At 39.1% G+C, this 15,252-nt stretch overlaps 1 protein-coding gene across 3 annotated transcripts in view; it reads right to left on the reverse strand.

The window, feature by feature from the left end:
* Window positions 1-5,092: 5,092 nt before the first annotated feature.
* The window catches only part of PDE4B (phosphodiesterase 4B), a 446,330-nt gene continuing 436,170 nt past the window's right edge, over window positions 5,093-15,252 (reverse strand). For all 3 annotated transcript variants that reach the window (XM_007978423.3, XM_007978424.3, XM_007978425.3), the window contains 5 exons: window positions 13,826-13,925; window positions 11,740-11,894; window positions 11,525-11,647; window positions 10,613-10,795; window positions 5,093-7,375 (listed from right to left, as the gene is read on the reverse strand). In XM_007978423.3, the coding sequence (XP_007976614.3) occupies window positions 7,010-7,375; window positions 10,613-10,795; window positions 11,525-11,647; window positions 11,740-11,894; window positions 13,826-13,925 (927 nt within the window). In that variant the 3' untranslated portion in view covers window positions 5,093-7,009. The remainder of the gene's footprint in view (window positions 7,376-10,612; window positions 10,796-11,524; window positions 11,648-11,739; window positions 11,895-13,825; window positions 13,926-15,252) is intronic.

The following is a 15,252-nucleotide window of genomic DNA, read 5'->3' on the forward strand; positions in this document are numbered from 1 at the left end:
TAAAGAACCCATTCAAATGAGATAGATTCCCTTGTCATCCTTCGCTACTCCATGGGGATCCTTTTTGAAACTGTATTTGGTGGAAGAAGACAGTGTTATTCAGTTAAAAGAATATGAGTCTTTAACTTATATCCGTGTGCACAAATATCATGTGCTTCTGCTAGGCTTGCCACGTAAAGCAAAGGGGAGTTAGGAGAGCATCTCTGTTCTTTAAGTAGTTTCATGTTTCTAGGCATATGATTTCCCACGATATTGAAAGGGCTTTTCAATGTGTTTTTGGCTTATAATTGGTGATCTATCAGAAATCAAAGAGAACACAAAACAGACCAGAAATCTGGGGGTGTGTGATAGGCAAATATTTTCCCACTCTTTAGAAAGAAAGAGTCCAGCACTACGAAATGTCAAGCATGACATCAATTGTATGCAAAATTCTGGAATGAATTATTATCTCATGGTTTGTAGGCCATTTGCGAGGGCAGTAACTAGCATTAATTCCCCAAGGACAAATCATGCTATCATAGTCTCTTTTATCAGATAGTTAGGGCTAATAGATTATACTAAGAAGGTAAATGCTTTAGATATGGTATATCTGAATTTCAGAAAAGTCTTTGATCACATTTTTCCTGATATGATTTTGTCCAGACTGACCTAGGTGATGGTCAGTGAATTTATAATTGACTTAGTGCCATTGCCCATGGAACATTGACTAATGGATCAATGCTGATGAGACAGACTTTTGGCAGCTTAACACATATCCATTCCTTGTCTTGTTCTGGTTAACATTTTACTAAAGTGTAAATAAAAATATAAAATACATTATTATCTATAGATAACAAATTCTGGTAGGAAGGACATAGTTTGTGAGCTATCAGGATGAGAATTCAAAATAATTTTTAGGCCAAAAATAATGAATTAAAACAATAGTACGAGGATTTTTCCCATGTACATATTATCTCATTTAATCATCATAGTAGGGTATTAATATGACTAATAACCCTTATTTATTGTATGCCCTGAATGTGCTAGATGCTTACCTTTGCCTTCCAATTTTTTTTTTTTTTTTGAGACAGAGTTTTGCTCCTGTTGCCCAGGCTGGAGTGCAATGGTGCGATCTTGGCTCACTGCAACCTCTGCCTCCCGGGTTCAAGAGATTCTCTTGCCTCAGCCTCCCAAGTAGCTGGGACTACAAGTATGCACCACCACGCCTGGCTAATTTTGTATTTTTAGTAGAGAGGGAGTTTCTCCATGTTGGTCAGACTGGTCTCAAACTCCCGATTTCAGGTGATCTGCCCACCTCAGCCTCCCAAAGTCTGGGATTACAGGCATGAGCCACTGCCCCTGGCCTCCAAATAATTTTTTATATATATATATATATATAAAAAATACATATATTTTATATATATAATATTTATTATATACAATATTATATATAGAAAATATTTATTATATATATTTATTATATATAATTTATATATATTATATATATAATAAATATTATATATTTATTATATATATATAATATTATATATATAAAATATTTCTCCTTCAGAAAAGGAAACTGAAGGTAAAATAAATTGCATACCTTCTATGAGGTTGTACAGGTAATGCTGGAGCTGGGATTTACAAATAGGTCAATCTGACACTCAAACTGAAAACCCTCTTTCTTATACCTTACTTGTTTTTCAGATGAAATGTATCAGAGAAGTATAAATTCTGCCCGGAAATTCAGAAACTTAGTTGTATAAGAACAAAGTGGAGAAGATTTAGTTTAACAGTGGTTCATGTGAAAAGGTATGAAGCGTTTTGTTTGCCTGTAAGCATCTTATGAATTATCCGGGTGAGTCCCTGACGTCCCTCCAAATGAATGCAATCTTGGATTATAGAACAGAGTACAGAACAAAGAAGGACAAGAATCACACTGTGCCCCACCATGAGTGAAGTATGGTGCTTGCTTCCGAGGCCCTCATCCTAAAAGAGTACTGTCTATTTGAGCAAGCCCAGAATAATTTGACCATAATGATGAAGACAGGTCATATGCATAATGGTTGGTTGAAGGAGCTACAATGTAGAAAGCATGCTACCCTTAGCTATATATAGTTAACATTTGTTCATGCATATTATGAGCCAGACACTATTTTTACTATTTTACAGCTTTAATTAATATAATTCTCAAGATAATCTTATTAAATAGGTGCTGCTATTATTACTTCTATTTACAGAAGAGGAAATTGAGGTGCAGAGAGGCCATATAAACTTTCCCAAGGTCACATAGTCAAAAAGTCTGGCTCCTATTTTCAACTGGAACAAGAAATTAGAGGAGGAATTACATACAATATTCAGCTAGAAATGTTTTAAAAAATCAAACAAGAAAGGCTGCTCTAGAAGAGTACACTTCTTTGATTCCCAGAAACCTAGTAATTTACATTATTTCAAAAGGCCTTGCTGAGTTATCTATTTCCTGATGCTTTCAATTAGGCATATTTTTGGAGGGATTCTATAGTATTGAAGTGGAAGAAAAATATGATTTACATGTTTTCTTCCAACTCAATGAGCCTATCAGTGTCAGCATAGTCCCATATGATGGGTTGAAGTGACAGCACTCATCCTCCCAGAATCTTGAAGTTTATGTAGAAAAATCTAGATTAACTGGAACTTGATTTCAAGAACCCTAAACTAATCAAAATGTGTTGCTGCCTTCTGCTTTTAGAGGTGATTTTTGCAAGTTTTTAAATATTAATCAATCCCTTCATCCACGAGTACATACACTTAGATAACAAAGATTTATTGAGCTTCTACTGTATGTAACACTATGCCTGATTTCATCTTTGGCTGTCTATTGTTAGCTCCATTTAATGATGAGAACATTTAGGCTCAAAAATTTAAGAAATTTGTCCAAATCCCCATAGGTAGGAAAGTACAGGAAAAGGCTTGGAACACAGGTTTGTCAAACTATGCTTTTCCCAGTGTACTCTACTCCTTCAGCAAGAAAATCAAGTAGATCCAATTTCACAAGTAATTTCAATAAAAGGGTTCTACTTATTTCTTGGGTCATTAGCTCAACAAACATCATCGGTTCTCCTTTCGCTTAGGGCTGGTATAGTGTTTGTTGATGAAGAATACAAAGGTTAAAAAAGAGACCAGGCAAAAAACATTGTTCTATCTTGGAGAGGGTTCATTGCTGGGTGGAGAGACATCTGAAAACAGATCATTACGATCAAGTGAGAGAAGCTGAAAGTTAAATTGCCTAGAATGTGCATTCTTCTGATCTTCCTGTTAATTGAAATTTTACGTCATCAACATTCAGACTGATGAAACAAATGTTTGAGCATGAACGCTGTGCCAGGTATGATGCTAGGCATCATGGAAACGGAGGAGAAAGTACTAGGCATGATTTCTGCACTCATGAAGGGTCTAGTTAGCTTGGATGCCTGAGGTCTGGCCTGGTTCTTGAGACTTCCGATAGGAAACTAGTGAAATCGTACAGTTTCATCTTACCTAGAAGTTAGTTAGAAGTCAGCCAGTAAGATAAAACTGGGATGTAACAAAAATTACTGTTTAAAATAGCTACATTGGGCATGATATGCTGGCCATGATGAGTGCACAATGAATATCTGATGACAGTGGGGTTGAAAGAACCCCTCAGCTGCAGGCATGATTTTCTGTTTCAGAGCAGTGGATCTCTACTTCAATTGCACATTAGGATTACCTGGGGAGAGACTGGGCGCAGTGCCTCGTGCCTGTAATCCTAGCACTTTGGGAGGCTGAGGTGGGCGGATTGCCTGAGCTCAGGAGTTTGAGACCAGCCCGGGCAACATGGTGAAACCCCATCTCTAATATACAAAAAGTTAGACACGTGGGGTGGCACGCGCCTGTAGTCCCAGCTACATGAGAGGCTGAGGCACAAGAATTGCTTGAACCTGGGAGGTAGAGGTTGCAGTGAGCCGAGATTGTGCCACTGCACTCCAGCCTGGGGGAAATTTTTAAAATCTGATGCCCAGGGCTTCACCCAAGGTCAATTCAATCAGAAATCTGGGAGGAGGATGGGCCCCAAACAAGTATTTTTTAAAATATTGATTTCTTATTTGCAATAAGGGTTAAGAACCTCTTACCAGTAGAAAACAGACCTGTAAATATTTATAGCACTAGGCATTACACAAGTCACACCTGTGGCTATTGTAAGCAATTTATTTTGCTCAATTTCAAACTCTCAGAGATGGTGAGGCACAATCAGAAATCAGAGATGATGGAAAATGTTGGAAATAGCTCTGCAACTAGCAGGCAAGCTGGTTCTGCAGTATCGGCTCATTTTAATTTCAGCTGTGTTTAGAGAAGACCATCTTACTGGTTCACAGAGCACTCCCTTGTGGCTAAACTATTATGAGCCAACACTGATTCTTGTTTGCAAGCTTCGGCAACAAACACACAGGCGTGCGCGCGCGCGCACACACACACACACATACTCTTCTTCTCAGGATAAAATATTTTAAAACGCTGACTTTAAGATTTCAACACAGCATTTAAGTATTTTTCTTATATATAAACAGTTCTTTACAGAAAGAAAATCATAGCCATATGACCAACAAGAGGCTGCATGGATCACTGAGAAAACCGTGAGTGTCCACCCATGCTCTGTGGGTTGTGGTTGAAGATGACTCTTTGGACCTTAGATTCTTCATGTGTCAAATGAATCAATGGGACTCTCTGACTGCATTATACTAATGTTCTATAATCTATGATTCAGTTTTCTAGAGGATTCAGCCAAGTTGGGGATTCCCTTTATTTATCTAGTAGATTAAGCACTTCAGACTCTTAAAGAGGTAGAAGGAAATGGTTCGAGATGAGCAAAGTGGTTTTGTTTGTTTTCCTTCCTCAACCCCCTTCCTGCATCATTGAGCTGGGTCGAACAGTTGCTAAGAAAAAAGTGAAATGTTCCAAACTGGGGGACTTTTTGGACATAGATTCTGAAACTTCAGTTGTGATGTTGGCTGGACAAAGTGGTTTTCTTTCTTTGTGGGGAATGGCAGAAGAGAAGAGAAAGATCTGCTTTTCATATGTCAGAACTAATCATGAAATAAGTGGGCCTACAGACTAATCTAATCATGCTTTTGTTTATTCACCTCATATAAAAGTCTCTTTAGAATGCATTTGAACACAATATATAATAATAATACTATAACATACATTGTGAGAAACGTTTGAAAATGATCAAATGTTCACCTGAAACAATGCAGTGTTCATAGACACACAAACCCATTGGTCATGCACATTTGTGCCATTTTCTGTAATTACTGAGTCACAATGCTGAACCGAAAGCATGAAACATATTTTACAAACTGAAACTGACATCAGTAAGAGGCCTAACAAGTGTTATCAGAAGAGGCTTCACATTTGCATAATTTGCTACATCAGTTCACATTTTATTATAAAAGTTCACATTGTTTTATCGTTTTCTTTTGTAATGAATTGGAACATGACATTCCTGCTTAATGGCAGGCAGGAGGCTAGCTCTTCAAAGTCAGTAGTTTGGGAGCATTCAGAAGAATCATCTGTGAGCAAATGTAGTGTTGCTTTTTGAACCAAAGCCACAATGATAGTAGGACTCAGTTATAACCCAACTCATGCCCACACAGATTTGGATAGAACCTGGGTAAAAACTACATCCCATTGCCCCCTGCCCCTATCAAGCTATACAAAAGTAAAAGCTCAGTATAAACCATTTAGCATCTAATGTGAGAATCTTGTTTCCAGAACTGGTTCATAAAGGGGTTGTGCAGAAGTAGCAACTCAGGCAGGGAAAGGGCAGACCCTGTGAACAAAAGCCCACCCCTGTCCTCTCTGCCAAGGGGGCTATATGTCTCTCCTAAGTGATGTTTGGGTTATATAATACACAATACAAAACATTACAAGAAAAAGTCGTAACTCTTAGGCAGAGTTTTCTACACAAATTTAACACCACCATTGGCAGGCAATGTTAGATATATAAATTAATAACTTACAAAACATTACATTATATACATTAAGTAATAAATACACGGTTATAAACAGGAATGGAGGTGTTAGCGCAGAAGGCAGTGCAAGAGAAGGACGGCAGCATTACATTGAAAACAGCGTAACTGGGTGAAAAGAGGAGGTAGGGAATAGGGCCAGGGACTGTACAACTCCTGTCAGGGGCAGGGTCCAAGACACAGCAGGGCACACTGCTTAGTGCTATGCACACTCTTATGGTGAACAACACCACTGCTCCTTTCTACCCTCTAATTTGTTAAATTTTATTCTGTTTACAGCAAAACGTTAAACTCCAGAGGAGAAAAAGTATTGTTGAAGGCAAGCAAACAGAGAGAAGTTATGAGTGGCTGTGGAGTTGGATTGGACAATAGGGGAAGGAAGTAAAATGTGGTTAGAAGTGTATCCTTTCTGTCTGTTTGCAAAAGTAACTGTAGTAAAGTGAAGGATATTGCCCAAGAAAGAAGGAAGACTATTTTCTTTCCCTTTTCCAGAAAGAGTCAAAAAAGTCTGTCAACTTTGAAAGCTTGTCTGTGTAGAAGTTGATACTAAACTCTAGGTATTCAACAGGCATTTTAAAGACATGAAAATGTTTTACAAAAAAGGCACACAGGTTGGCAGACAAAGGGACAAGTGAGCAGATTCATAAATGAAGTTATTAGTCAGTGAGTTCAGTCACTATCGGGGATAAGTTCCCGAAACTTAGTGCAGAACGATCTCTCAGTTTTGTGTCTTCCATTTTCAAGCCATGTGTCTTGATCAGAACCGGCCACCAGCAACAGCTTCAGCCCCCTCCACCAAGCTTGCCAGCAAGGCAAGTCAACTGTGGGATTTCCTGAGCTGCTCTTTGCTTCCTGATCTTGCATTCTGACTCCAAACTCAAGTAACTGAAAGGCCAGGTGGCCCTTGTCCTGTGCAGGTCTTGGCCCCCATGGTGGGCTGGCCCTACCACATAGCTGGCATGCTCATCAAGGGGAGAATGTTCATCTCCACAGGGAGAGGGGGATTATGTATCAACTGGGGACTTGTCTTCTGTTGCAATGTCTATGTCAGTCTCTCCCAGGGAATCTCTGTTTTCTGGATCAATCACGCAAAGTGTCTTTGTGCTGCTGAAATAGCTGTGTCCCTCTCCTTCCTTCTCAGGTCCTTCAGAATCTTCCTCATCGAGAGTCAGTTCAAACTGAAACTTCTCCATCAGACCCTGGCAGTCCCTGTTCTGCTCGTCCAGTGGTGGTGAGGGACTTTGAGGTATCATGCTCTGATACCAGTTCCTGTTATCTTCTAAGGTATCGAGAATGTCCTGAGCATCAGGCTGTACCAAATCTGCCCAAGTCTCCCACAATGGATGGACAATGTAGTCGATGAAACCAACCTGGAGAAAAATAAGATTACACATCTGTTATTGTGATGGTGCTTGAAAAGTAAACACAGTGTCCTGGTTTCCATGCAAAGAAAGAACATGAATAACCAGAAAGATCAATCATAATGGATTCCATGATTTGGGCACTCACTATATGGTGGGTCTTACACTGAATGCAATTGATGTATTCTCTCTTAATCCTGAAAAGTAAGTATTGCTGTATATTATTTAGAAAGGCAGAAACTACGACTTACTGAGATTAAATATCTTGTCAGAGGTCACATAACTAGTGAGTGGTGGAGCTGGGACTCAGCCCCAGCTTTGTCTGATCCCAAAACCTGTGTTCATCTCACTACAACAGACTGCATTTCCTTTTACGTGCGCCAGATAAGAAGTCTGGATGGGATCCTCGTGTTTTCCAGGGACCCAAAGACAAAGCACGACTCTGTCACTACTTGGATTCTGTGAGTCATTTTCTGAAGAAGGCAGGCCCAGGTCTAACGTGTTTTGTCTCAATATTTTTTCCTTGCTAACTTTAAAATATGTTGCTATTCCAAAGTGATGAGGATCTGGCTCCTGACTACTCTGGAATTTCTCAAGTTCTGTGGAATGCTTTTGGCTGGAAGAGGAGTTTGATGAAACACGTGAAAATACTTTAAGCCCTGAAAGAAACACATATCCCCTTGATGGACATTCATGCAATTGTTTTGGATCTATAGAGCACACAGTCATTTCCATCAAGAGAAAGAAGGGAAAATAAAAAACAATTAAGCAGTTCCTTTTGCTGGTGTTCCTGTGATTAAATACCAGGCTTATGGCTCTGTTATGGTTTACTCAGGGGCTATGCATCCTGCATGAGCTAGCAGTGTGGCCTTATGCTGGCCTCCTCATTGTTGGACAAACAGGAAACACTGGGGGTGGGGACAAGTAGAGAGAAAGAATAGGCACTAGCTGAATGAGAGAAGGGAATTCCCCTGCCATGGTCTGGGGAGCTAGAGAGATGCTAGGTTGGGATTTAGGGGTAGATGGGCAAAGGGCACCCACCCATGGGACATTATATAGGTCTCTTTCCACACTACTGGAAACTTCCCTTTATTAATATGTTGGTATTTGGCCAGTCATTTAATACATCCAAGTTGTACTGTACACAGGAACTTTGGTCATATGTGACTCTTTCATATATAAAATATATATATGTGATGTCTGTGTGTGTATATATATATATTTTTTTTCTTATTCTTCTTCTTTCTGGTGCTTTCCTAGCCTTAAAAAGCAAGATTCACAGCAAAGTCAGGGCATCTCTGATCTACACTGGTTATAAAAACTCGATCATACATGATTCAGATATTTCTCTCACTTCCACCCCCTCCTTTTCCCTCCCTTTTACTTCTTTACTTAATGAATGTTACAGACTATTTTCAAGGTGTTTTCCAGGGACCCAAAATAACAAGCTCAAGGTAATGGAGAAAATTGAATAAGCTGAACACAGTGCAGTCATTTCCTTTCTTCACTTGTTTTGCTTCTGCAAAGAAACGCTGAGAATTTTTTGCAAGGTAGCTGCTATTTATTCCCTAGATCACAGGACGAGAGAGCTGTATGAATCCTGAGAGCACCCAGTAAAGAGCTTTACTGGTGGGCCAATCAGACAGTGTTCAGCAGAGCCCATCGGTGGGAAACACCAGAGTGGATAACGATGTTATGGCAACAGGAAGACCCGTCCCTAAGATGGAGAGTGAAGAGCTTTGGATGAGAGAGCTGCTGTAGTGGACCAAGAGGACAGCTTTGAACCTGACATGCTGGAGAAATATCTGCTTTATCTATTTTGCAAGGCTGTTTGGGGGTCCAAGTAAGATAATATATGGAAAATGTGTGAAATGCTGCACAGAACATCATATAAACATAAAACATCACTGCTATTAATAAAATGGTGTTATTCCTCCTTACTGATTCATCTCTTGTTCCACTTAAGCCTTTGGGCTATTTGAATTGACCCTCATTAACAATGTTAACTTGCATTTTTACAGCATATTAGACTTCAGATCACTTTCACAGATTTTTTTTTTTTTTTTGAAATGAAGTCTTGCTCTGTTGCCTAGGCTGGAATGCAGTGGCACAATCTCAGCTCACTACAACCTCTGCCTCCTGGGTTCAAGCGATTTTCCTGCCTCAGCTTCCCGAGTAGCTGGGACTACAGGCACACACCACCATGCCCGGCCAATTTTTTGTGTGTTTTTGGTAGAGAAAAGGTTTCACCATGTTGGCCAGGCTGGTCTTGAACTCCTGACCTCAGGTGATCCGCCCACCTCAGCCTCCCGTAGTCCTGGATTACAGGTGTGAGCCACTGTGTCCAGCCCTTTCACAGATTTTTAAAAACTCATTTAGTTGAGTTTCTTTAAGAAGCAACAAAATAAAAATCACAAAGCAACTGTACATTAATATTACAAGTATATGCAAATTTGGGGTTTCCAGGTAGTAGGGAAAGAGGATGAATACTGAAAACAAACAATCCAAATGTTTTCGGGATAAAGATCTTGGACAGTCTATGAACTAATTCTCAATCTCAGCTACTTGGCTCAGCCCATTCGTTTTCTTGAAAAAACTCTGTGCGGATACTGATACTGTCCATTGCTGCATATTCTGCAGCTATTGGCATCTAGACATTTCTGTATTCACCTCCTCCAGACTATTGTCCCCTATCCTAAGCACACACAGAATGTGTAGCTTTGGACACAACTGGAAAATGTCAGCATGTTCTCAAAAGCATAGAAGCATCCCGGGAGGGAACACAAGACAGGGCTTTGACTATACGTTAAAAGAGACTGCCTCTGGTGATGGTTGCAGTGGGCTGATTAAGGACGAAGATAAAAACAGAGGACTGGAAGCAAGGGTGAGGAGCAGAGCTCTTGAATGAAGACGGAGCAAGGAGAAATCCAGAGGGATGGGATGGAGCAGATACCAGTGTTCAGACCATTCAGCTGGATTTGCAAACATCAGAGACAACTATCTAAATGATTTAGGGACACGTAATCCAAATTTTGATGGGTTTCTGATGACTACTTATCCCCACCCTGTGAAACTGAGTGTAATGGAGAAGTCACATGAGTCCTGACTATAATGGAACAAAATGCGTAACTGTCTCCTTCTCGTCTCATATATACATATTCTATTGGAAAAATGGAATTAAATAGAACCCTCCAGCTCTACAATCAGCAGAGCTCGCAAATACTTTGAAAATCTCATATTAGATACCTGGGATTTTTCCACAGAAGCTGTGTGTTTATCACACATTGGGCTAATTTCCATTCCCCTCTCCCGCTCTTTGTCTCCCTGCTGGAAAAATTCCTCCATGATGCGGTCTGTCCATTGCCGATACAATTCCAAGGACTTGGTGGGGTTGCTCAGGTCTGCACAGTGCACCATGTTGCGAAGGACCTGAAATCATCAATTTTTAGAAATCCCATAAAATTAGGTGTAAATACTGCCGGAACATCTCATCCTTCTCATACTAGTATGCTTGGTACTAAACCCTAGAACATTTTAGTTGCATTATAATTATGACATATGCACCAAAAAAAAAAAAAAAAAAAAAATGGAATTACAATGGTGCTAGCCTGGGTCAGTTATTTACCTTTATAGAGTCCCAAAGGGGAAAATGTGTGTCTTCTTAGACTGACAGTCATTGAATTTAAAAATTGGAAGGAACATTAGAGGTCAGATGCTGCTATCATTTCCTTTTCTCAGTTTGGAAAGAATGCAAAGAATTACTCCAAGTAGATAACTTCATATTTTCCACTTGTGGAAAGAGGAGAACAGCTGATGGCAATTTGTATATCCAAAACAAACCTAACAAACTTCAAGTCAATGGGATTTAAATCCAAACACAAGCTTTTGGAACCAACAGTCACGTATGCCCTATTACAAATAGATTTTGCAATTTATTTATAGACCTAATAAGCAATTCCACAAATAGGCATTTTTTTCCCTCATAAATTAGAGGATGAACTTGAATGTCCATTTTCCTTAGCTTGTTCTTAAGCCCTAAGCTATAGTAGTAGCCTAGGATATACCAAAAACTGAATTTATCTTTGTTTTCTTTTTCTAATTGTTGTTCAGCTTAGTTTGGTGTGGTTTTGTGTTAAATCAAAGACTTTCATCAAATACCTGAATGCGATCAGTATAGTTGTCTAGGAGAAGAACGCCTGAACTTGTAACTTTCTTTGTTTCTACCATTGTCTTCAGGTCTGCCAACAGGCTCATATGTTTAGACATATCAGTTGCTAACACCTTGGGTAAAAAGAAAATGAAAACTTTTAATAAATTCAGTCTATCAGAGAGAATGGCAGTAAGTGAGGAATGTAGAGAGGCTAAAGTCTTACCATGTCAATAACCATCTTCCTGAGTGTCTGACGCTGCTTCTTCGTGAGATTCATGAAGATGTCACAGTGTTCTTCTTGTAGCAGTTTGAAACCCACAGCAAGGTGATGATTTTCCAACACAGATTCATCATTATACATCAAAGCAAGTTCTGAATCTAAAAAATCAGACCAAATGATGACTTAATTAAAAAGTGATATGATTTGAATGTTGACATTATCTCAAAGTGAAATCAGACCTAGTTCTCTCCAAATTATTTCAAGAACCACCAGCCACATGCCATTTCCTCTTAGAGAAGCAGTGGCCCTCTACAAACAGAAGTCGTCAGTTTGTAAGCAAAAAATGCTTCTACTGGTGTATAAGCTTTCTCTGTGATTAAAATTCATTGCATTTTAAAATCCTTTTACTCATTCTGTATCTCAGATGAAGAATTTAATATTAGGTAAGGGCATTTCTGAGCAGCTAAATCCTATTTTTATGTGTCCTCAGAAATTTTGTACTTTGGAAAAGAACAACGTGAAAGTACCACTAAACTTTATGCATTGTAATGAGATTTTCAAGCTATATTCACATTTTATATGCTCCCTAATCCCTGGCAATTGTGAATTTTGGATTGTCAAAGATAATGTTTGATGTAAAACTTCATTTTACCCAAATAACATCACTTTTTAGAGCTTTCTGTTCATATGATACTATACATTACTACTTTTTTGGAACAATTCTGATGTCAAATTTTCTGTCTTTTTACTCTCTCCACAAGAAATTGCAATATCTGGAAACCTAAGCTGCAGCTTCCAGCCTGCCTTTTATATAGAAGAATCACAGGCATCTTTTGTTAGACAGAAGTCTGCTTGGGAATATGGTCATCAGACTTATGAAACCACATTTTAATCAAGAATACCAGACAAGCGGTGGCAACGTGTTACTTAATTGCAGATTCTGTTACACATATATCATTGCTTTAATAGTGTGCTCTGAGTACTAACCTCCGATGAGTACTCTTGGTTTGTTCATCCTGTGATCAAGGGCACAGATCTACAAGTAGGCTTTATATGTTGCAGTGCTATAAGTGACTGTAGTAGATAGACCATTTTTCTGTGTGAGGCTAACTGGCCTATATATGGATTGATTCATGACACCACACTCTACCAACTGATATAATCCATGCAGACACATAGCTGCCCCAACATTTTGTTTGTTCAATAGAAGAATGAAGTAAAAGAATCCAGTGTACTCCAAACCTAGGTCATTCAGATATTCTTTGGATAAAGGTCAAGGACTGATGATCAGGACCTTTTTGCAGCAAGTAGCTCAAAAAGCATTTCTAGGAAACTATCAGTACTTGATGTTATTCATGACCACATTGGGATAACCAATATTCTCAAACTACTTAGATTTCCAGCACTTAGAGATAGTGCATTATTTGAGAGAATGAAAGGATTTTCAAAGGTGTGAAAACTAAACATTTTAAGCATGACAAAAGCTTTGAGTATGGCTTGGGATCCTAAGGCTAGACACCCCTGGTCACTCAGGTCATTGCTACTCCCAATCCATAATCAAATCTATGCAGTTGGAGGAAAATGTGTGGAACTTTTAATGACCCTTCCTTCTGAACTGTGGAAACTCATTCCAGTGCTTTTTACAGCATCTTATTTTTGCTTGGAGGTTCCCATGTGCAGATTTAACATTTGTGGCTGCTTCCCAAGCAGATAGGGACAGTAGTGAGTTACTATGTTCTGTGCAGAGTTTTGTATAATATCAAAAGTCATTATCATGGGATCACCAAACCTTTTCTTGTTCTTTATGAATAATTCCATATCTGTTATTCTTTCCTTACATATTGTATTTGCCCAACTTTGAGTACTTTTTATGGCTCCCCTATGACCCTCTCCAAGTTCTCCAAGCAGCTCAACATTGTGTTGCCAGACTGGACTGAGTCTCCACGAAAGGCCTGACCAGTTTGAGAGGAATGGAAGGATTGCCTCACTATTATCCTTGTGATTATCCATAATGAAAACATTAGGAGGAAAAAATTTAAGCAGTGAATCATACAATTATCTGGAATGACTGTTCTGGTGGTGAACTCACTTGTGTTGATGAGAAACTGATTGGAGACTCCAGGATGATCAACGTCATGGATGGCAGCTGCAAAAATGGCAGCCAGGATTTCCAAATCTGTGAAGACAGCCTGTTGGGCAAATAAACACATTTAACTCCACATCCAATTTGCCTATCCTGCTTATTCAGTTTCATTTGTAAAGTATCCTACTTTATCCTTGTTGGGAGAGAGATTGTTGATTTATGTAATATCTCAATATACTAATTTAAGTAAATGTAGATTCTGTTCATCATCATAAAGTCTCTGACGTTAAAGGAATGATGGCCAGAGCTCAGCCTCACATCAAGCCTAAAGGCTGATGCTTGGAAAGACATTAGCACAAATCTCATGGAGTGTGTCAATGTCTAATGTTTGTTTCTTGGACCAATGGTGTGGCAGCATGGTGCTTATGTAACACAAGCAGATACAAGTCAAAGAAGCAAAGAAGCAAGTTAGGCTGGCTCTGCTCTGAGATATAACAACCTTCATATGCTGTTAGCTGAATAACTTAGAGAAAATGGCCAAACTCCTGATTCATAAGATAAGCAATAAATTATTTCCCAAAGTGAAATTTATGGTGTGGTCACAAGCTTTTAGATATTACTCATTCATTCAACACGTATCCACTAATCATTTACTATGGGCAAGATTTGAGAACCTTCCTAAGAAGTGAAACCTGAGGCCCCGCTGCTCAATTCCTTCATGTCATGTCATGTCTGCCCCTACCCATGCACAATGATTCAAACCTAGGATTAATAAGGTATATATTGGTGCTCATTCTAGGGCTGAAATGTCTTCCCTCATCGTCTGGTATTAGTTAAATCTTCTGGTCCTTCCAATGCTAGCTTGAGGCAAGTTTCCACCTCTCCTATAAAGACCAATCCCATTACTCAAGCACTCACTGAATCCTCCCTTTTCTAAAAAGTTTGCAGCACTCATGGCCATTTTCTGGCCACTCAGTAGGTATACTATTAATAACACCAGGCAGTTGATAAATAGTGTTGCCTCACTCTGTGATACTTACACAGGGTATAAAAACAGTACTCTTTCTCTCCTTCAGAGGGATCAAACACCCTTAGCTCCATTTCACTTTCTCAAGATTTCTTGGATTTCTTTTCTTAGAAAATATGCAACTCAAGCAACAGAGTTGTGGCCAATCTTTTTTCACCTTCCAAACTGAATCTGTAAAGGTGAGGCTGGATAGGGCATGGCCAGTCCCTTCCTGCAGTGGTCCAGCACATTTTGGGAGTACTTGACCATCATTTTCATTTGTCAAGTAAGAGTATGACCTGCTGCATACACTGTTAATTATATTGGTATACACAAATGCATTAATCTGTGAAAGAAGGAGCTACAGCCACCTTCTCAGAGTTAGTATGGCAAACTATGAATATTGTTTCTCCTTGTTTCAGCATTA

This window comes from Chlorocebus sabaeus, chromosome 20 (assembly GCF_047675955.1).
Source record: "Chlorocebus sabaeus isolate Y175 chromosome 20, mChlSab1.0.hap1, whole genome shotgun sequence".
NCBI classification, from domain to species: Eukaryota; Metazoa; Chordata; class Mammalia; order Primates; family Cercopithecidae; genus Chlorocebus; species Chlorocebus sabaeus.